Consider the following 22,586-nt stretch of genomic DNA (forward strand, 5'->3'; position numbering starts at 1 on the left):
AACAATCAGGTGAATAGGATAAAGTAACGTGGCTTATTCTCACTCATACAAGCATACAGTTTGGTTCACCCAGAACCCTTAACTTGAAGCACAGACCCTGAACCTATCAGTTCTGGCTAACCAACAGACACCTGAACCTATCAGGTTGGTACTCTGACACACAGAAGTACCCTGTCTGACACACAGACTCCCACAACAGCTTCTTCTTCCCAGCTGCTGCTTCGTCACAACCCAGTGTCTCTCAGCATCTCCTCTAAACTCTTCACACACACTCCACATATTTATACAGTACAGCCCCTCCTCCTGATGTCCCGCCTTCCACTCCCCATAGGATGGAACTTTCCCTCCAAACCCATGACAGACAGGTAACATCAGTGCTGTATGTAACAGGTATGTCTCCCAACAGAGGGTAACATTGCCACTCTGTGGCTAGTTTAATAAACTACATGAACACTTGACAGCCCTTTTCTTCTTTCGCCTTCTTTTTGCTGGCTACTGAATTATTTTTCTGCCTGATTTTCCCTTGAAAAATGCAACTGTTTCCTGTAACCATAGCTCCCATCCAGAAGAGATCCATTGCTTGGGTTTTGAGAGTCACACCCATTCATTTTTAACATGAGGCTGAAAAACTCTTTTGGCAGCCTTCAGATGAAACTGGCCTGGCTTATGCGGTTGCAAATCTCTGTTATTTTATGTGATTTGAGACCAAGACATTTTTAAAAGGCCAGTGGTTTCCTTTGAAACTCCTTAGTGAAGGCAGGGTGGTTCTTGGGTTTCAATAGAGCAGCAATTTCTCCCTTTGATTAACGTGAACAGACTTCCCTGCACAGCCCCTTCCTTCTCCTGCTGCTCTGAACTGCCCAGATTCTCACAATGAAGAATGTAATGACTGTTGACTTTTCCTTTCAGAGAGTTGAGCGTAGCACAGAAATTCTTCAGGATCTCACTCAGAGAAATATTTCTGATTTCCTGGTGAAAACATATCCCACCCTCATCAAAAGCAGGTTGGTGGAAATCTCTGTATTGCAGACTGTGAAAGCTACAGTTGTACGTTATGGCCAGATCAGCCTTTTGCACTGACTGCTTTGAAATGGTCCTAAGAGTTCTGAATGGTACATCCATCTGCATGTTTGTTCTCTATTAGTTAGCAGAATGGGTAAAAGAACGGTATGATGAATAAAAGGATCTTCTGTGCTATGAAGTGATGTATGGGATGGAGGTTGTAAGGATTAACTGGATGTTGTGAATAAATAGGTATAATAAAGCCTCAGACGCTTGATAGTGGGTTGTGAGGGAGCAAAAAGCATTTTCGTGATACTGAACAATACCCCTGTCCCAACACCCCACCAGTCTACTAATCTGCACCATGGATTTTTCTAATTTTTAAAGGAAGTCCAGTAGGCCTTTGCTATGCGCACAGAAGGGCCATCAGACAGATATATGCACATCTCTGCATGATCTACATTATGTACCATAAAGGCAGGGAATAGGTAGCCCTTCAGATATTGTTGGACTGCAGTGCCCTGCAGCCCTGTAAAGTATAGCTGATGGTGAGGATTGGTGAGAGCAGTGGTTCTCCAACATCAGCCACAAAATCCCACACACACCCCGGTCATTGATACAGCAGTTTCTTGTGGCACATATAAAACTTTGTGCTTGAAAGAACACGAGTGAATGGTGGCATTAAATAATATTGTATTGCTAATATTTTCATTTTCTTTTGCAGCTTAAAGAGCAAATACTGGGTCAATGAGCAAAGGTAGGAGAGTGATGCACAGAACATTTTCTGTTGAAATTTGGAGACTAAAGGATTGCTTTGAAATAAGTGGCAGAAAGCATGGTCCAGTTGACTATTTTTTCTGCCTGCGGCTGCAACTTAACTGGCAAGCCAAAGCAGAGCAATTCAGCTTTGCTGCAGCTTGACTTGCAGCCTATGTTATGCTTGTGTTCAGATTAGATGATCACATGGAGACTGTGAATAGCTTCAGTGCCAGTGTCTGCCCCGACCCCTCAGTCTGATGCAGGTTCTCTCTCTCTCTCTCTCTCTCTCTCTCTCTCTCTCTCTCTCTCTCTCTCTCTCTCTCTCTCTCTCTCTCTCTCTCTCTCTCTCTCTCTCTCTCTCACACACACACACACACACACACACACACACACACACACACACACACACACACACACACACACACTCCTTTAATCCCACTCAAAGGGCAGTTTTCTAAAGATCTCCATACCATACCAACACATATACCCTTGCTGCAGAAACATAGCAGTCTGCTGTAGTTTGTTGGAGTTGTTTCTATTTCATATGAATTTCTATCTTGTTGTCTGTGCAGAGATGATCTAGTGCTAGTATATATATAGAGTATGCTAGTTGTTATCTTGCTTTTAAACTGTATATTTAACACTTTATTCCTTTGCTCTTTATCCATTAGCAAGCCAGCAATGTAGTTTGTATTGTGGCGCAGTGGTTAAAACGCTGTACTGCAGCTAAAACTGTGCTCACGACCTGGGGTTCAAATCCGAGGTAGCCGGCTCAAGGTTGACTCAGCCTTCCATCCTTCCGAGGTCGGTAAAATGAGTACCCAGCTTGCTGGGGGGGCAATGTGTAGCCTGTATAATTAAAAAATTGTAAACCGCCCGGAGAGTGCTTGTAGCGCTATGGGGCGGTATATAAGTCCAATAAATAAATAAATATAAATAAATAAATATAAACTAGGTTTGTTTTTTTAAAATAAAAAAAATAGTTTAGGGTGATTAGGAAGAAAGTTTGCGAGCTTGGATATTTCCACTGTCCAAAACACCATGGCCCAGTGTAGTATGTCACCTAAATACCACCACAGTCACACTTCCCATTCCTTTGGAGAACAAATACAAGGAAAAGTCTGCTCAGATTGTTCCAGCTTGAAAGAAACAGAAACCTCTAGTGGCACAAAATAAAACTCCTTGTTATGAGCAAAAAGGACCAGACTGATGTGAGCTTGCCTTTGAACCATGTGATCAGTTTTTTTTTAAAAAAAAGGCGAATTCATCTGTTTCACACCCACAACAAATCTCACAGTATTTGACCATGTAGTCACAGCCTTAGAGATACATGGTGGATTGTCTATTTCTGGTCTGGAAACAACACTTAACTTAGTTTAAATGCTCCATCATGAGTATGGAGGAAATGAATATATCTAACTTATTTTATGAAAGAGAGACTTTTATTCTTACGGGAGATTTTGTTGAATATCTATTAAAAACAGGAATGGAGTGCTTATAATAAATTCATGATCATATGTTTGTGTGCTTAGATATGGAGGAATTTCTGTGGGAGGAAAACTTCCAGTCCTACATGTCACAGGAGAGCAAATTGTTGATTTCCTGAAAGATCTTGGTCAAATTATGAATATAACAGGGGTAAGCAAGGATTATTCTATGCCTGTTTCCTCATCTCCACTGATTTTGAGCAGGTCTAAACAATCTTTTGTGTGCAGGTGTGCATATGTATATATTTTTCAGTGCCTGTAGCGACCACATTGCTTTGTCTCAGGTAGAAGATTATTGGCATGTACTAATGAGAGCTGTTGGGAGGCAGAGCCAGAGAAACTGGAAGGGAGGGGGCGAGTCAGTTTAGTTCCTTCAGTCAGAGACAGAATTTGGAGGCAGAGAGAGTGTTTAAGCGGTGATTAGTCAGAGTGTGACCTGTATTAATAAAGATAGGAGAGGTTAAAATAAAATACTGAAGCTTGGTGTAACTTTATGAATGTGCTTAAGAACTATTCCTAAAACAACTTATAATGAATAAACCTGTTTCTGTTTAAAAGTTCAGTACTGAATGGACCTCAGTTTTTCATAGGAAATATAGGTTGATAAAGAGATGAACTGGTGGCAGCGTGTTAAAGGGCATGTTGGGGTACTCGGGTGAGCTCTGTGTTTGGTGAAACAAACAGGGGCCACAGAGTAAATGCCACAGTGCCAATAGGACAAAAATATATGTACATATTCCTTTTTGTCGTACTTCCTACTCTCCAGGGAGAAGCAACCATGGCTGCATCTAAAGAAATGTCAAATTTTCTTAAACACATGGAAACAGAAGATAACATCAAGGTATTTCAAATATTTCAAACAATTATTATATTTTGAAGTACTGTAGATGGTTATAAATGTGGCTGACAAAGGGACAGATGGCATTAGAGCAAAAGAAGAGAAGCAAGTATTTGTATGAAAATGAACAATGGCTCTTGTTATATTGCCTTCAAAGACTGAAAAAACTAGAATGTTTGGGAGATATGAGAATTTTCTGTGGCCTTTTTTGAAAGGTGAGGGAAAAGGCGAGTGAGACAGGTTGAAGAAATGAAAGATGTGGGGCGGTTTGAAATCTTGTCATTTGAAATAGGTTCCCCAGTTCCCCCCACCCCCCAGCTTAGTCGTGTAATAGAGCAGCGGCAGTCCCTCCAATTGCCCCATGCTGGTTTGAGGAGCTCATGTTCTTCTATTGCAGGTGTGGTTTAACAACAAAGGTTGGCACGCTATGGTCAGTTTTCTTAACACAGCCAACAATGCAATTCTGAGAGCCAATTTGCAACAAGGCAAAGACCGTGAGGAATACGGAATAACTGCTATCAACCATCCACTGAACCTCACAAAGGACCAGCTCTCTGAGATTACAGTGTAAGCAACCGTCTCCTTCCTTTCTGTTGCCCTGAGCACCATAAGATAGAGAAGAGAGAGGAATGTGGGTGTGGAGGGCAGGCTAATGTTACTTTAGGTCAGGGGTGGGGAAATGTGGGGTTTTCAGAGGTTGCTGGACTCCAACTTCAGCCAGCGTAACCACTGGAAAGGCTGGGAGTTGTGAAGTTGCAGCACTCCCTTGTCATCTCTAACACTACAGCCATTGCTAGTTAATGGTACGAGTTGTGATCTAGCTAGCATATCTGAAGGGCACCAGGTTGAGGCTATACTAGATATTGCCAGAATATGAGGCATGGGATTACTGTTTTTGGTGGCAACCATGGATCTCCTGTTGAGCCTAAGTGTTCATTAGAGGGCCCTCCCAGCGATAACTTGTGTTGCTTTCAACATCTTGAGAGCTCTGACACTTGTTGGGTATGGCATGGCCTGCAACAAATCATGGGGCAGAGTAACAAAAACAGTCTGTTTAGCAGCAGTGATTTTTTGGCTGAGCTGTTAAATCAATTTTTCAACCATTATGAGGTGGAAACAAGAACAACCATTATTCCAGCACCTACTGTCTATAGTACATCACTAGAATCTACCATCAACAGACAACCACTACTACTGCAGATGCCAGATGTGAGATGTGCTTTCCAGAATATTAATGTTCGGAAGGCAACTGGACCAGATGGAATCATCGGACGAGTTGTTAGGGGCTGCGCTGCAGAATTAGCTGGAGTTTTTACGGATATTTTCAATCCTTGTTGCAGTGTTCTGAAGACATCTATTATAGTGCCAGTCCCCAAGCAGTCAGCTGTGTTATCTCTCAATGATTATAAACAAGTAGCTTTAACATCTGTTATTATGAAAAGTTTTCAGAGATTGGTGCTGGATTACATTAAGGCTAGTCCTCCACCTTCTTTGGACCCATGGCAATTTGCATACAGGAGAAATAGATCTACTAATAATGCTATGTCCATTGTTCTCCATACTGCATTGAGTCACTTAGAACAACAGGGAACTTATGCGAGGCTGTTGTTTGTGGATTATAGCTCTGCTTTTAGCACCATTCTACCCAATAGGTTGTTTTTTAAAATGATCAACCTAGAATGACCTCAGAAGATTTGTGTGTGGGTAAAGGACTTTCTGACAGATAGGCCACAGTCAGTAAGGATGGGATCTCACCCTTCTTCTACCTTGGTCCTAAGTACAGCAGCTCCCCAGGGCTGTGTGCTAAGTCCCTTCCTCTATTCCCTGTACACACATAATTGCACCCCACTGTATAACAGCAACATAATTATTAAATTTGCGGATGATACAACGGTGGTGGGGCTCATAAATAAGAACAATGAGTCTGCTTACAGAAAGGAAGTACAAAGGTTGATACTGTGGTGCAAAGAAAATAATCTTACACTTAACATAAAAAAAGTATTCATAATTGATTTTAGGAGGAAGAGAAATGTACATTTACCACTGTACATAAATGTTGTTGAAGTGGAGAGGGTTGGTAGTTTTAAATTTCTGGGCACTTACATCTCAGAGGACCTCTCATGGACTATAAATCCCTACATGCTAGTGAAGAAGGCACAGAAGAGGCTGTATTTCCTGAGAATGCTCGGGAAGTTAAATTTATCTCAGCATTTACTTCTGCCCTACTATCCAAGCACCACTGAGAGTGTCCTAACCTATGGCATTGTATGGTTTGGGAGTAGCGCTGTAGTGGACAAAAAAGCTATGGAGAACCATTAAAATTGCCCAGAATATCATCAGACTCCAGCTATCAACCCTGGATGACATCTTCACATCCCGCTGCCTGAGGAAGTCACACAACATCCTTAGAGACTTTTCCCATCCTGCTCACAACTTCTTTGAACTGTTGCCATCTGGCAGAAGATACAGAACGATTAAGACTTGGACCATACATTTTCTGAATAGTTTTTATCCCAGAGCTATAATTGCACTTAATAATGAACTTAAAGACCACCAGCAATGAACAGTTGGACAGTGTTACTTAGCCTGCAGCACAGATGTTCATGTTCTTAGTGGGGGGGGTTAGTGGGGGGAGTGTTTGGGGATTTTTTTATGTGTGTGCATGTGGGTCTGATCTCTGGGTGTCTGTGTGAATTTCATTCTATGTGTATACTATGTATATACTTACAATGACAATAAATTTATTTCATTTGATTTCTATTCTTCCTCATGGGTTGTTCCTCCACTTCTCCCCACTGCAGGCTGACCACTTCAGTAGATGCCGTTGTTTCCATCTGTGTGATTTTTGCCATGTCTTTCGTCCCTGCAAGCTTTGTTTTGTACCTGATCCAGGAGCGGGTGACCAAAGCCAAACACCTCCAGTTTGTCAGTGGTGTGAGCCCTTTCATTTACTGGTTCACCAACTTCCTTTGGGACTTAGTGAGTAATGCCTGTGAGGGATGCAAGAAAATGTCAGAGTGGGGGACACTGTAGCTCAAATGGCAGTGTGTGTGACTTGCGTGATCAAGGTCTCAGATTCAGTCCTTCATGGCTCTGGGGAAGCATTGTGCCAGAAACAGTGGAGAGCCACAACCAGGCATTGTAGACAACATTAAGCTATGCAGACCAGTGGACTGACTTGATGTAAAGCAGCTTCCTATGCTCCTCATATAGACAGGTGTTCCATATATTCCTGGAGAACATCCAACGTCCACTTGAATACTGTCATAAAACCTGTCATAACACCTTATTAGAAAGAAGAGTTTATTCCAATAGGCCAGTGATTCTCAGCTTTTGGACTTTCTGCTGGTCATCTAGACCCAAGTTTCAGATCCAGAATTATTTTCAGGGCCAAAGATTGAGAGAACGGCTGCAATAGATTCTTCAGTTCTTTTCCGATCCATGCACTCTAATCTTCATCTATATGCCATTTAATTTACCTTCCATTCAAAGAATTGCCATTTTGATGTAATTTACAGTGTTGAATATAAACTCCATTAGATTGAGTCAGCCTGCTGGATTTGATCCAGAATTCAGTCACTGATAGAGCTGACCTGTTGAAATAAATGAGACAAATTGGTCACGACTGAGGTAAATGCCAGTTATTTCCATGGGCCTGCTATAAGCATGATTATTTATGTAGCCGGCCCTTAAATATTACCCTACTCCATTGAATGGCAGCTGAGGCCTTTCCCCACTTACACAAAACCCTTAATTCAACCTTCTGCCAGTTCCCCACGTTTTGCCCACCAGGGATAGGAAACATGCGCCTCTCCAGATGCAGCTGGATTTCAGTTCTCTTCCACTCTAGCCAGCATATACATGGGTGAGAGACTATAGGTGCTGTAGCCTAACAACATCTGGAAGGCTGCATGGCCCCCACCCTGATTCATATCCATGTGTCTTTCTGCCACCATCTTTTTAAGCAGAATTCTCTAACACTTCAAATGTGCAGAATAGAACATGATAATCAATTATCATTTCTCTTCATAGCTAAGACCCATCATGCTAGGCAGCTTTGAGGTCATTTTGTTAAGGCTAGGCAAGCCATACATGTAATAGTGCATTCTAGAAGAAATGAAAAAAGACTTCAGTTTCCAATAACTTAAAGCTTTTTTTTTTTCTCAACTGGCTTCTTTCTCTTTTCCTTACGCCAGCTGAATTACACAGTGAGTGCTGGCTTGGTAGTGGCGATATTCATTGGATTCAAAAAGAAAGCCTACACATCACCAAGCAACCTTCCTGCACTAATTACATTGCTACTTTTGTATGGGTAAGCCCTCTAGATACTTTGTTAATTCCTAGCAAATTACGGAGACAGAGTGACCTTGATATTCAGAACACTGATGTGTGCTTTATTCAGAAAGTATAACGATTTAGAAAGATACCTTGTTAAGGATACTACTTGTGTGTGTTTTAACAAAAAAAAAGAGAGAGAAAAGAAACAAGCTGTGTGGTACTAGTACACCACTGAAAGGCAAAGGAAGATGATAACTTGATCAGACCACTAGAAAAATCTTCATTAAACGATAAGGAATGTAATTGAATAAATTGGATAGAAATTTTTGCTGTAGAGGAAGAGTAATTCCAAAGTACCTACAGATTTCTCCTCTAATTATAATATAGATACAATATAGATCGGTGTCAAAATAACTTTTTGAGTACCTACTTGTCAGTTATAATAAGAGCTGTAAGTTCTTCATTCAACCTATAAAAAGCAAAGCGACAAGCAAAGTGTGCTGCTTGTATACCACCCCATAGTGCTTAAAGCATTCTCTGGACTCTTTATAATTTAATTATGCAGGCTACATTTTGCCCTCCCCACCCCAATAATATCTGAGAAGGCATTTAGACAGAACTCTTGATCTTTCAGGATTTTGAAAGAGCAAGTAAGATTTGATTTCCTTTCATCAGATCAGAGTTTCTCATAGTGCAGAATTGTTTTGAATGCACTCATTTGTATTGACCTCATGATTAAAAAAGAGGCACAAATCCAGTCTAGTCCTGATTTATTGGTTTTGGTTTAGCTTTCACTCCCATGAGAAAGCCATGTATATTTTTTTTACAGGAAAGAGAGAGATAAGTCTTATTAGTCATAGCATCAAGTAATCAAGTCCTTTGAAGACAAAAAGCACTGTGCAGCCCACAACTGTGTAGGCTTAGATCTGCCCTCTTGTATTTTTTAAATTGATGCCGTTTGAGAGAAGTTGCAAAAGACATTTATAAGAATAATGCACTGCCAGTTTAAAAGAGGTGTGAGTCTAATGCTTTGTTCATCTATGGATATCATGTGACTTCTCAGCATTTGGGGCAAGTATATACAAAAAACCAAAACATAATATTGCCCATGTAGACAAGGTGCCAGGCATTATTTCATTACATGCTTTGTCGTGTATCTCCCTGCACACAGAGAACAAAATACTGTATCAATGAGATTATGTTTTTATTAGTGCATGGGATTCCTTTTATAGACTTTTTTAGCTGAAGGATTCTTCCTGCAGCCCCACGGAAGAGGTTTAGGATTTCATCTGCTGTTTGCGTGAATTAGAGCTTTGATCACTCACTGGTGAACATGTAAATCAGCTCTTCTGAAAACACTGTGTTTGAGGCCCATGTCAGCTTATAGGAGAATTCTGACCATGTTTGAAGCACAATACAGTAGTTCAATTGTTCATTCATGCGCATCCCTACTTTGTGCCTCAGTCATTAAGTGGTAAGTATGTATGTGTGAACTGGCCCAGATAAAAAGGGAGATCCTGCTTTTGATGGCAGTTTTTTGGGGTGCTAGTAGAATATATAGATGCTAGAACTCGGTTATGAATTCTGACATAACTCATTACTCAGTGACCATTTATAACAGGATTGAGGAACCATGATTCTCCATAGGTTGTTGGATTACAGCTCCCATAATCGTTTCCTTAAGCCATCCTGCCTGAAATGGATGGGAGTTCCAGTTCAAACTTCAGTTGTTCCAAAAGAAGAAGAAGAAGAAGAAGCAAGATGTGCTGCTTATCTACCACCCCATAGTGCTTAAAGCACTCTCTGGGCAGTTAATTATGGAGGCTACACATTGCCCCCCTCAAGATGGGTACTCATTTTACTGACCTTGGAAGGATAGAGGGCTGAGTCAACCTTGAGCCAGCTACCTGGGATTGAACCCCGGGTCGTGAGCACAGTTTTGGCTGCAGTACAGCAGTTTTAACCACTGCGCCACAAGGTTCACCCTAGATGTGTAATGCACTAGCCACACTTTGGTCAACCCACAAAATCAGTGTAGGGTTTCATACACTGATCTCTCCTCACTGCTACGTTTTGTGTGCAGGTGGGCTATAATCCCTATGATGTACCCAGCATCTTGCTTCTTCAGCATCCCCAGCACTGCCTACGTTGCCTTGTCTTGCATTAACCTCTTCATTGGTATCAATAGTAGTGCCATTACATTTATCCTGGAGCTCTTTGAAAACAACCCGGTGAGTGACTTTTCTTAAACATTATTGCAATGAGACCATTATACTTTTTAATCGTGATCGAGTGAGGAATCTATGTTGACATGTTTGGCAGGAGCAAGTTTGGCAGGAGCAGCTGCTGAAAAGGAAGCTTCCCACCCACCCACCCCAAAAAAGCTTTTGGATTGTGGCCATGAGGTTCCATGGGGCACTGCCCCATTTTGGGCTTAGACTGTGCTCAGCCAGACAACTCCTACCTCCCTTATCAGAGGAGGTGGGTCAGGAACCCACCTGCGTTCCTCTCCTGCTGAATTCCAGCCTCATACTCAGCATGAACTTGTAAGAAGAAGCTGCAGACTGCCACCTGTGCTTAGGGTCTGCCATTGGCTGCTGTGTCTTCTGCCCCACAGGCGCCAGCTGCCATTAACCTCAGCATCACAGAGGCATCACAGTGATCAGTGGTTCTCAATCCTGGGTCCCCAGATGTTCTTGGACTCCCAGGAGCCTTCACCACTAGCTGTGCTGCCCAGGATTTCTGGGTGTTGTACTCCAAGAACATCTGGGGACCCAAGGTTGGGAAGCACTGACAGAGATTATATAGAGCAGCCACTTGTATAGGCTCCCTCATTTTCCCTTGCTCCAGCGGGACCAGAGAGGGAAGCGTCTCTGCCAAGCTCATTCCAACTGCACATCCCCCATAAACACAACATATGCTGCCTCAGATTTCACTTATTAGCAAAGTCTCATAGGAATGAAGAGTCAATCTAATCTCAGATACTTTCTTAACATTAATCAAGTACTGGAATACATCTGGGTAGTGTACTAGTCTTTGTGTTTTTATCTCTTGCAGTCTCTGCTGCAGTTCAATAAAACACTGAAAAATATCCTGTTAGTTTTGCCTCATTTCTGCCTGGGCCGGGCACTCATTGACCTAGCTATGAACCAAGCTGTGACTGATGTATATGCACGTTTTGGTAAGTAGAAAATAACACATGAGAATGTTCCTGGGTTTGCTATGCCTAGAAAAGCTTCTGAGTATAAATTTTTTTGAGTATAAAATATTTTGAGTATAAAATATTTGAAACACACTTGAGAAAAAGTGTTTTTTTTAAAAGCACAGCACTCTCTTATAAAAGTTCCTTTCTTTGAAGCCAGTAACCAAAGACCTGCCTGAAGAGAAGAACCATCTTTCCCTATGTTAAAGGCAAAGATAGGCTAGCCTTACCTCCTGTAGAAAGGAGTTCCACAACTTGGAGGCAGCCACAAAAAAAGACTTTCTTTTGTGTCTTCACCAGGCATGCCTGTGGGGGCCATTGGAGAAAGAGAAGGTCTTACCCCTGAAATCTTAAAACTATTAAAGATTCATATGGAGAGGTTGTTTTCAATTATCCCATTCTAGACATGGGCACAAACTGCTGTTCTGCCCTGGCTTCCCTTGCCCTGCCTCCTCCGGCGGGTGCCCCTTCAGCGCCATTGGTGCAGCTTCCCAGCCCTGCCTCCTCCAGACACTGCCTCTGAGTGGGCACCCACTGGAGGAGGCGGGGCAAGGGAAGCCAGAGCATCCAATGGAACAGCTGTGCAGCCCAAGTGCAAAACCACACCAGACCACGCACAGTTCATTCCCATCTTTACTTTGCACATTGATTTAGCCTCTCCTCTGGATTTAGTACTGTGCTGTGTTATTTGCTAGTGTTTTGCTTTACCTGACATTTACACATTTTATTCATATACTTCCAAAAATATATATGATTATGTGATGGTTTGAAAACTGAATTAATTGTTACTCTCCCCACCCCCACATAGTATTACTCATTTAGTAATAATTATATACTGGGTGGGGATACCCAGTTTGATGCAGTGGATAGAGTGACAAGGATTAGGACCCAGGACTTCCCCGCCCTCGCTCCTCAGCCATGGAAACTCACTGGGGGTATGGAACTGGTAAAACCACTCCTTAAATAGCTTGTTTATCTTGAAACCCCTGTTAGGACTATTAAGGTTGATAAAAGTCAATTCAACTTTGTGGCTCATGACTACAACATGAGCCACAAAGCTGAATATGTGCTGAATATATTGAATATACTGAATATTCAACATGAGCTGAATATGTGACAGATTTCCTGCCTAACCTATCTTAGGTGATGTGTATTATACGTTCAAGGAGATCTTTGCATCTAAATTCAATGGCTGCAGTGGAATTTTGTTAAGACAAGCTACAATGTATTCAGATAGTAATCTAGCATGATTTTGGTCGGTTCCCTTCTAAAGGTGAAGAGCACGTCTTGGATCCATTTCACTGGGATTTTGCTGGAAAGAACATGGTTGCCCTCGCCATGCAGGGAGTCATCTATTTTTTTCTGAATCTTCTGGCACAGCATAATTTCTTCTCTATGAAGCGGTACGTTGAAGACCTCTCAGTATTTTGAGTCCTTACCTTGTCTGAAATTTGTTAGAGCAGACGAGTTGATCGGTCTCACTCAAAAGGCATGTATGTGTATGTGCATTGGGCAAGAGAAGCTGATGCAGCCTGCATCCAGATACAAGTGGTGCCCCGCATAGCAAGGTTAATCCGTTCCGGATTAACCTTCACTATGGGGAAACATTGCTGTTTAATGCGTTCCAAATGGGCCCAAAACTCACCGTTCTGCAATGTTTCCCCATGTTCTGGTGGCCATTTTGGGTGGTTCCAGTGGCCATTTTGGGTGTTCCGGTGGCCATTTTGGGTGGTTCCGGCGGCCATTTTGGGTGGTTCCGGCGGCCATTTTTGGTGTTGCGGCCACCGCCGAACAGCTGTTCCCCCTCGCTATGCGAAGAAACATCGGTATGCGATCGCATTAGCGATCGCAAAATCCGCATCAGTATGCGGATTCCTCGTTAAATGGTGCACTCGTTATGCGAGGCACCACTGGTATAGGACAGAATGGCCAACTCTTTCCCCATCTGGTTTCTGCCAGGCTTCACCAAAAGGATCTCATGCCCATAATGGATGAAGATGAGGATGTTGCTGAGGAACGACAACGGATAATGAGTGGAGGTGGTAAAACAGACATTGTGAAATTACAAGAACTAACCAAGGTAATTTTTCAGGAATTATTAGAAATTGCGCATTTTCTTTACCTTTACCATAGAAAGGAAAGTGATTTAAATATGAAATATGCAGTTATTTAGGGGGTTCTGAGAGCTGGCCCAAGATATTTGCTTTCTGAGCCGAAAGATGAGATAGCTTGCACTCTCTGGTTCCACCTGCACAAATTGGCTAGTTTGGCAAATGAATACTAAGCCCAGACTAGACATGATGTTTTTATAGGTAGTTCAGCGTACTAAAGTGCATCTTTGTTAGCCTATGAAATGGGACGGTGGAGGGGAAGCTAGATCAGGACCAATGAGTGGAGAGATGTTTGCTCCTTCTGTGGCCGTAACGATGCTCCCCTCCTTGTGAGAACTTTTTGTCTTGCTGCTACTTAGGGGAACAGATTGCCACCAAACCATACTGAGCTGTTCTATCTTGTCTTACTAATATCAAATCATCTTAGAACTGCGGAACTGGAAAGGACTCTACTGATCATCAAGTCCAGCCCCTTTCAGGGAGGCACAGTGGGGGAATCGGACTCCCAACCTCTGGCTCCACAACCAGATACCTAAACCACTAAGCTATCCGTATTAATTTGGAGGATTGTTTGTTTTGGCCATTGTTTTATGCCATCTTATTTGTAAAAGCAGTACATGTCAAGCTCCAATAGAATGCATCAGTTGTAGATTTATTGGAAGAAATGGATGAGGTTTTTTATTTATTTATAAAATTCTCATTTTACTTTAGATTTATGCAGGAAGATACATACCTGCAGTGGACAGACTCTGTGTTGGTGTTCGTCCTGGAGAGGTGAGCTATCTGTCACTGTCATGTTATTTCAAAGTGACTATTTTTTTAATAATTTTCTGAAAGTAATCAAGTGTGTGCTGATTTATAATTTAGTGTTTTGGTCTCCTGGGTGTGAACGGAGCTGGCAAAACGACAACATTCAAAATGCTGACTGGAGATACTCAAGTAACATCTGGAGATGCAGTAGTGGCCGGCCACAGGTAATTGTCGAGAAATGCCAGAAGAGCCTAGTGCAGTCTAGTCAAGAAGGGATGAAGTTCTCTATCTCTTAATTAAAGATAAAGCTAGATGATATGCTTAACATGCATTTAAAAGTGACGTCCTCCATGTGGTGATTTTAACTGTACTTGCTCCCAGTGCTTTAAGAGATGCTTTTCCCAGTGGTGTAGCATGAATTACCAGTACCTGGGCCAAGGCAGGGATTGCGGGGCATGGGGCATATGCCAGCTCTGTGATGCAACACATGGTGGGGGGGCATGGACTGGGGTAGGAGAAGCCCCTTGGGTGGTGCAGTGAAGCAACATTGGAGCTGCTCAAGGTCTGCAATGGCGGGCCTAGCACCCCTGGTGACTCAGACTCAGGCTGCTGGGACAAGGAAGAGGAGCAAGAAGGGCACACATACCTAAGAATGTGCTCCCCCCCCCCAATGCTACGCCAGTGGCAGCACAGTAAAGGATAATGGTAGCTGTAGGTCAACATCTGGAAGTCAACATTTTCACATCCCTGATTTAAGATTGTTCTCCTCCTTCTTCAGAGGTAATAACTGAATGTGACTGGAGTTTTCATGGGATTTTCCTGCCACATATATATATATATTTCCCGCCATATATAAACATATATATATATTTCTTCTAGCATATTGAATCATATCTCTGATGTTCATCAAGACATGGGCTACTGTCCACAGTTCGATGCTCTTGACGATCTGCTCACAGGAAGAGAGCACTTGCGTCTCTATGGACGTCTGCGTGGAGTCCCAGCAGCAGAGGTGGAGCGGGTAAGGAAGATGCCTTCCGCAGCCCTTGCTATTGTACATGATGCTGTATGCTTCAGATATGGAACATGTTTATTAAAATAGTGGAGATGCAGAGAGGCTTCCTGTTTAACTGAAAAGGACTCATGGCACCCTCTAGTGGCCAATTTGTTATTAAACATTGGGATGGAGGCAGCATTAGGTCTCTGGGGACCACGTGCAGGCCACTCCTGCTCTAAGAGGATCCCAGTATGTGTAGGCACTGCACTCTCATTGAGGGCTGCAGTGAACCGCTACTGTTTTTTTTTTCCTCCCACAGGTAGCAGAGTGGGGAATTCAAAAGCTTGGCCTCATAGAGTATGGAGATCAGTTGGCAGGCACGTACAGCGGTGGCAACAAGCGCAAACTCTCCACAGCCATTGCACTGATAGGTTGTCCTCTGCTAGTCCTCCTGGTAAGTAGTTTTATGGTGAAGAAACCAGAGAACGGATGAAACAGCATTCAGTGCAATGCTGCAAGTTTGTGAAAATAGTCTCCCTCAGAAATCTGCTGGTACTTATCTCCAGTATTTCGCAGACACCCAAAGACAGCCAGTCCAACCCCAACTTCCAGCCGTGTTTTTTCCTGCCTTTCTTCCTTTCCACATTGAACACTAATACCCTCTCATGGACATTTTTTCCTGAACTTCTGACAACAGAGGCACTTCTCCCTCCTGCCCCCAAATTAAATTGGAGACTCGTGTGATTTTTATGCTTAAGCAGATTTACTTTTAGAATGTGCTGAAGTAAGAATACTAAACCCCTGAACCTTTTGGCACTTTGTACCACAGTGGAAGTTGTGTTTGGGAGAATGGGGAAGGAGGCATATTTCCATTTCTGCCTCTTGAGATCCCCGTTTCCTCCTGTGACTTCCAAACAGCAGCAGACACGAGCACTCCTGTTAGGAGACAGGGTTACTCTGAATGTCTTGCAATTTTTTTTGACAGTGCCAGCTGTACTGTGTAACAAATCTTAGAGGGACATTGCAATCGACAGGAGCAGAGATGGAATCTGAAACCTACACCTCTGACTTGAGTTTGCAGCCCCCATTTTGCAGCTTAGTTTTAAAAAAAGAATCTGGCAGGCACATCTGGCCATGATTTCTGGAACTTCTCTGTTTTTACTGTATCATCCACAGCTCTGTGGTGCCCACCCTAATGAAGATCTGTGTGGGGTTGAAAGTTAGCTTCTGTGTGTGACTTTTTTTAGTGGTCTGATAAATGTATCACACGTCTTTGCCTTTGGACAGTGTACAAGGATCACATGGATTTTTTTTTGTCTTCATCTGTATTGCTGCTGTTGTTGTTCTGTTCTTATAGGATGAACCCACTACAGGAATGGACCCTAAGTCCCGACGCTTCTTATGGAACTCGATTGTTAGTGTGATCAGAGATGGAAGAGCTGTGGTTCTGACCTCACACAGGTAATCTAAATTGGCTCACATAAAATTAGGACTAGAATCTAAATCCTTGTTCACAGTTCATAGCTGATTCAAGCATTCAGAAAAAATATATATGATATGGACCTGGCATTGTGGCACTTCAGATTTTGGGTTAAAAGTTATCATTGTTGGGAACAGGTGGAGAGATTTTAACCTGCCTAACCTCTTTTATGATGTGCTAGTTTCCCAAGTAAAGGAAGATTTTTTTTTCCTTGAGGGAAAGATAATCTAGCTGGAAGCTGTGTTGGTCTATTGTAGCAAAAGAAAAAACAGACACCTTGTAATACTAACTAACTAGTTTAGGACTAAATAGTTTCTATTTTCCATAAGCTTTTGTTTGTCCAAGGTGAAAAAGTGTGCCTTAACATACAAAAACTTACAAAAAATAGTCTGGAAGACACTAGGAGATTTCTGGTTTCTGTTTCTTTCTTTTTGGGAGGTGGTGGAGTTATATTTTTATTCTGTCCTTCTTCCTTCCAAGAAATCTGGGTCAGTCTCTGTCATTCAATCCTACCATTTTGTACAACAGGACACCCTGTATCTGTGGGATCACTATCTGCTGTTTCACTTATCGGTGGTCTGAAAATATTAGAATAAAAGAAAAAAAATCCAGGAATTTGTTCCACATGTATTACCAGAACTGGCCACTAGAGGGAGCCAGGGACTGTGCTATGAATATTTGTTAGTGAAGAATACATAGCATGGTCTCCGGTGCCCTTTAGTGACCAGTTCTGGTAATGTATGTGAAAATAACCAGGAAAAAAATATTTTCATATGCAGTATCAGAACTGGTCACTAGAGGGCACCAGAGACCATGCTGTGTATTGCCATACCCACTGGGGATTGGTTCCAAGCCCTCTGCAGATACTTAAAGCCATGGATAATAGCAAACCAATCCCCAGTGGATAGGGGGCCCTATTGTACTTGCAACAAACCTATAAAGTATATTAGAACAAGAGATAGTGACTAGCTCAAGGTAACCTTTATCATTGAGTTGGATTTGATCTGCAGCCTTCCTAGTCCCAGCTCAATACTCTAACTTTCTAATCGTTAAAAATTCATGCAATAAAGCAGCAGCTATCATTATTTTGTGCAATTTGCAGTCTTTGTGTTAAAGCACTGTGTTAAGGTATTAATTGCTTGGCTTTGATTAATTCTCACAGAAATGCTTTTTAATCTCTTCTCATGAACTCAACAAAGTATTATGATCTCTTGCACGGCGGGGATGTTAATTTTGCAGTGAGGGCAGGGGAAGAGAATTTACATCTGTAACCTTGTGATACCTTAAAGACTAGCAAGTTGTTTGTAATATATGTTTTCATGGACTGCAATGCACACCCTGAAAATATTTATGTCAGAAAATGTTATCAAAGAAGAGACCTTACTTCCCAGACAACTGTAGGGTTCTTGTATACTCAACAAAGTATCATGATCTCTTGCAGGGTGGGGATCTTGTATGAGATGTTTAATTGTATTGGCTCCAGATAACTATTTAAATACCAGAGTGGTCCTTGTTGTAACAAATGCTGATTTGTATAGGTTTTGGACACTCTCACACTCCCATACGATTCACAATTCATTGGAAGAGGAAACAGGAAGGGAGTAGCATCATTGCCTGTCTACTTGTTGAGAGAGTTGAACATATAGCTCACAGCAGCCCTGGCAACTACCATTAGCGGCACCTGCCTCTTACTTTAAAGACACAGAATGTTTTTTTGGTCCAGAAAATGCTCCAAGGGAATATGATACTACATTGTTGAAAGGAAGAAGGTTTCAGTCATTTTGGGAAATCTGTTTTTAAGCCACTTGTTTTATGAAGCAATATTGTGCAGTATTTTGATGGGCTTAAATCTCAAGGGTTCAAATGATCATTCTTTCCCAGTTCCTTTTGCAAAACCTGTGCATCGTGACAGGCCCACGCTGGGACATTTGTTATTAGAGATGTATTACTTGCAGCCTGGCCTAATATGAGTAAGTCTTAGCCGGGACTACAGAACTGTTTTCTGTCAGTATGGGGAGATTGTTTTTGCATTAAGCTTGAAATTCTGCCTTCTTTTTGTCTCTCTCCAAGCATGGAAGAATGTGAAGCACTCTGTACACGCCTCGCCATCATGGTGAAGGGGACCTTCAAATGCTTGGGCACCATCCAGCATCTCAAATACAAGTAAGCTGGGCATTCATCTCTTAAGCATTTTAGTAAGGATGATCTGGCTGGAATCCTGTTGTACAAACATATTCATTCATTCATTCATTCATTCATTCATTCATTCATTCATTCATTCATTCATTCATTCATTCATTCGACTTTTATACCACCCATCTGGCTGCAAGGCCACTCTGAGTGGTTTACCATATATTATGCCACACAATGCTCATGATCCCATGAAGTTTTCAGGGAATGGTAAGTTTTCAATTCTACCCCCGCAACCCCTGGGTCCTGAAGCATTTTAGGGATCTTTGTCATCCTGAGGAAGACTTTGGGAGCCATGAGATTGGTGGTGGATTGGTGATGATGGTGGTGGGGACTCTTCAGTGTCCCAAAACTGCTTTTGTCAGTCCCAGCATTAACGAGTCCCTGCGTCTGGTCCCGCAGCTCCCAAGGTCTTCCTCGGGACATAAGGGAGCCCTGGCCGAGGCAACCTTAGAACCAAGGGGCTCGTTGGAGGAATAAGAAACTTCTAATTCCCTGAAAACAAGCACCGCTGATGATGTCATCAGCGGTGCCTGGTGTAAAGTTACACAACAGGATTCTGGCCTCAGTGTCTAGGTGCTGCAATCTTAGGGCATAGTCCACTAGGTTTTGCACAAGCAGAAATTAATGTTAATGGGAGCAGGAGGCGATTCCTACCCTCACCAGCCGTAGTACAGTTCTTTGGCTTCTCCTTTGTGGTCTTTGTGGATCCCACCACTGGATTGCTTGCACCTGTTCAGAGCTTTCAAGAGAAGCATGACTATGAAATTGTTCCATCCGTGGCCATAGGATCTACCTGATGGAGGCCTTTTTAGTTTGTTTTCCCATTGCACCACTCCTTTCGCTTGAACAAACAGGGTCGCTGCTGGAGCTGTTCTCAAGGCCTGCGCCAGGGTTGGTGTCACAGAGCATTGACCGGAGCTTACGCTTTAGCAAGGAGAGAAAGACCCTGATGCCATGTCTTTCCCTGACTGTCCAACCACATGGACAAAGGACAGGAGGAAGAGCAGCCCCCTCTGCTTACTTGATCCTCTTCTTCTGGCAGAATGCAGTTCTAGCCTAGAAGAAAAGGCAAGCCAGTGGCAGCCCCCACCCCTGGAAGAAGAGAGGGGGTCCCTCTGGGAGCAATCCTTTCCAGGGGCCTCAGGACCCTCAAAATTTGAAGCGCACTGTGGGTTGCTCCCTTATAAGTCGACGTAGAGATGGGTTCACTTGTCCACGAAGGCTATTGCGTGTGCGAGTTCTGCCTCCTCAGGAACGTGTCCCAACATCAGATTGATCTGGTTGTGTACTACAAGTTCCTTTAACTGGAATGCTTATCACCGTTTTTATAAACTTTTGAGTTCCCCCTCTTGCTGCAGCCCCCGGCCCTGCTCCAGGCTATCCCAGAGGACCCATCAAGTCTCAGGTTTGGCTTTGTGGGGAGCTTAAGAGGGTAAAGTGGAAGCAGTGGAAGCCCCTTGTGCAAATGGAGGTGTGGTTGCTCTCCTTTGGGTCCCAACTCAAGCAGTCCATGCCCCACCCACCCGCCCCAAAGTCAGTTATTCAAGGCGGGTAGAAACATGTTGGTCCCTGCATTGTCCACCTTGTCTTCTCCAAAACCAGTGGCGGAGGTATGTTCACATTGCTCTCGCCGTGATGAAACACATTATGAAAATCTGTTTACTTTGCTGTCTCTTCCCATGACTTAAAACACACCAAAAATCTATTTTGTAAATCCAAATACACAGCTATTTTGTTACTCACATTTCCTATTTTGTTCCTCTATGGCAGGAATCCAAAACAGGGAGGGATTTTTAAAATATATATATTGGTCATGAGGGCACATGTATTTGTTGTCTCAATAAATTATTCATGGTTCTCAGTGTGGTCCAGTCCTTTATTAAAGAGGTCCCATGGCTTTCTGCAGTATCTATTGCATGCCTCTGAAATGCCTCCTTGTGTTCTTGCCTGGGCCTCATGTTTTTCCACTTGGAATTTTTTTTTTTAGTCATTTCATGAGGTATTTAATAATGGCAGTTTTAGTAATATTCCTACAGGAGTGGTAATTCCGTCATGTCACAAACCCATGGGTATTTCACAGATATGGAGATGGATACATAGTCACCATGAAAATCAAGCCCCCTAAACCTGGATTGCCTCCAGACCTAAGCCTGGCGGAGCAGTTCGTCCAGCTGAACTTCCCGGGTAGCGTACAGAGGGAAAAGCACTACAACATGCTGCAGTACCAGGTATCCACTTCCTCGCTGGCCAGGATCTTCCGGCTGATTCTCTCCAACAAGGAACAGCTGCATATTGAAGAATACTCTGTCACCCAAACTACCCTTGATCAGGTAAGTTTAAAAAAAGTTTAAAATATACTGGACCTGGAAGCGACCCAACTTGAAACACCACCGTCTGTTACCACCTTTGATAGTGCGCAGTTAAAGATCATGTGCTTTTTTATTTGTAACCAGCGTATTACAGTACTTTGAAATGGCAAAGCTGTTTAAAGAACAGAGTGGTCAGCCTCTTTGAGGAAGGCCAATTTTTGCAAACCTCACTGCTGCACCTATTTAGAGAATGTCACTGCCGTGGTGTCACATGACTATGCCATGCCTTTGTAGAAGTAAGTTTGTACAAAATCCTTCACACAATATATAACCCACCTTAAAACAGCAACATCTCTCAGGAGGGCCCAAGGTCTTACAGGGTTTGAGGCAGAAGCAAAGTGCCACCCCCCCCCAAACACTGTGCACTAATGAACACAAGAACTGTGTGGCTGGTAAAAAAGCAGAGTGAGGTCTTTCCAAAGAGTTACTTTGCCTCCACTGTTGTGTTTTTTACAAGGGGGCTGAATGTCCTTCGCATGATGAATCATTATCTATTTTTTGTGCTTTCTTCCTACAGGTTTTTGTAAACTTTGCGAAACAACAGATGGAAGATGAAGAAATTCCTCTACACCCTCGTGCAGCAGGAGCTAACAGAGAGGTGAAAGTGACTCCTGCCTACTTTAGGAAGTCAACTGCATAGATGAGCTGGTGAAGCAAAATGGCTAACCACTGAGGACCACACCATGCCACACTACAGCAGGACCGGGGTATCTGCGGTGGATCGATTTCAAGCCTCCCCCGTGGATGTTGAAAAATGCAGAATTATACACTATACATGGTCTTTGGCGCCCTCTAGTGGTCAGTTTGGGTAAACACATCCTGGAAATATATATAAATTGGTATTTCTGGGGAGGGGTATTTAGTATTTCCAGCCAGCGGATAAGTGAATCAGCAGATATTGATCCCATGGATAGGGGATCCTACTGTACTACAAATACTAAGCTTCTTACAAGCAGAATAATGTAAACAAGTTGAAATATAAATGCACTTTCAGGCGCTCTGGCACAGATAAGCGATTGTTGTATTACAGAAGGATTTTGACGCTACTCAGTTGCCTGTTCGGTGGAACAATCACACTTGAGCAAATATATGTGTGTGAACTTCTCCAACAGCTTAGTGG

General features: G+C 42.8%; 1 protein-coding gene across 1 annotated transcript in view; it reads left to right on the forward strand.

Annotated features, from left to right (window-relative positions):
- ABCA4 (ATP binding cassette subfamily A member 4) overlaps positions 1-22,575 on the forward strand; it is a 140,153-nt gene extending 117,578 nt beyond the window's left edge. The window contains exons 32-50 of the mRNA XM_072997977.2: positions 910-1,004; positions 1,727-1,759; positions 3,294-3,399; positions 4,015-4,089; positions 4,484-4,653; positions 6,888-7,065; positions 8,283-8,398; positions 10,448-10,595; positions 11,422-11,545; positions 12,840-12,969; positions 13,526-13,646; positions 14,389-14,451; positions 14,545-14,651; positions 15,307-15,448; positions 15,744-15,878; positions 16,782-16,885; positions 18,975-19,067; positions 21,178-21,427; positions 21,984-22,575. Coding sequence (XP_072854078.2) covers positions 910-1,004; positions 1,727-1,759; positions 3,294-3,399; positions 4,015-4,089; positions 4,484-4,653; positions 6,888-7,065; positions 8,283-8,398; positions 10,448-10,595; positions 11,422-11,545; positions 12,840-12,969; positions 13,526-13,646; positions 14,389-14,451; positions 14,545-14,651; positions 15,307-15,448; positions 15,744-15,878; positions 16,782-16,885; positions 18,975-19,067; positions 21,178-21,427; positions 21,984-22,106 — 2,313 coding nt within the window. The 3' untranslated portion in view covers positions 22,107-22,575. The remainder of the gene's footprint in view (positions 1-909; positions 1,005-1,726; positions 1,760-3,293; positions 3,400-4,014; positions 4,090-4,483; positions 4,654-6,887; positions 7,066-8,282; positions 8,399-10,447; positions 10,596-11,421; positions 11,546-12,839; positions 12,970-13,525; positions 13,647-14,388; positions 14,452-14,544; positions 14,652-15,306; positions 15,449-15,743; positions 15,879-16,781; positions 16,886-18,974; positions 19,068-21,177; positions 21,428-21,983) is intronic.
- Positions 22,576-22,586: the final 11 nt, after the last annotated feature.

The sequence above is a fragment of the Pogona vitticeps genome, chromosome 4 (assembly GCF_051106095.1).
Source record: "Pogona vitticeps strain Pit_001003342236 chromosome 4, PviZW2.1, whole genome shotgun sequence".
Classification (NCBI taxonomy): Eukaryota; Metazoa; Chordata; class Lepidosauria; order Squamata; family Agamidae; genus Pogona; species Pogona vitticeps.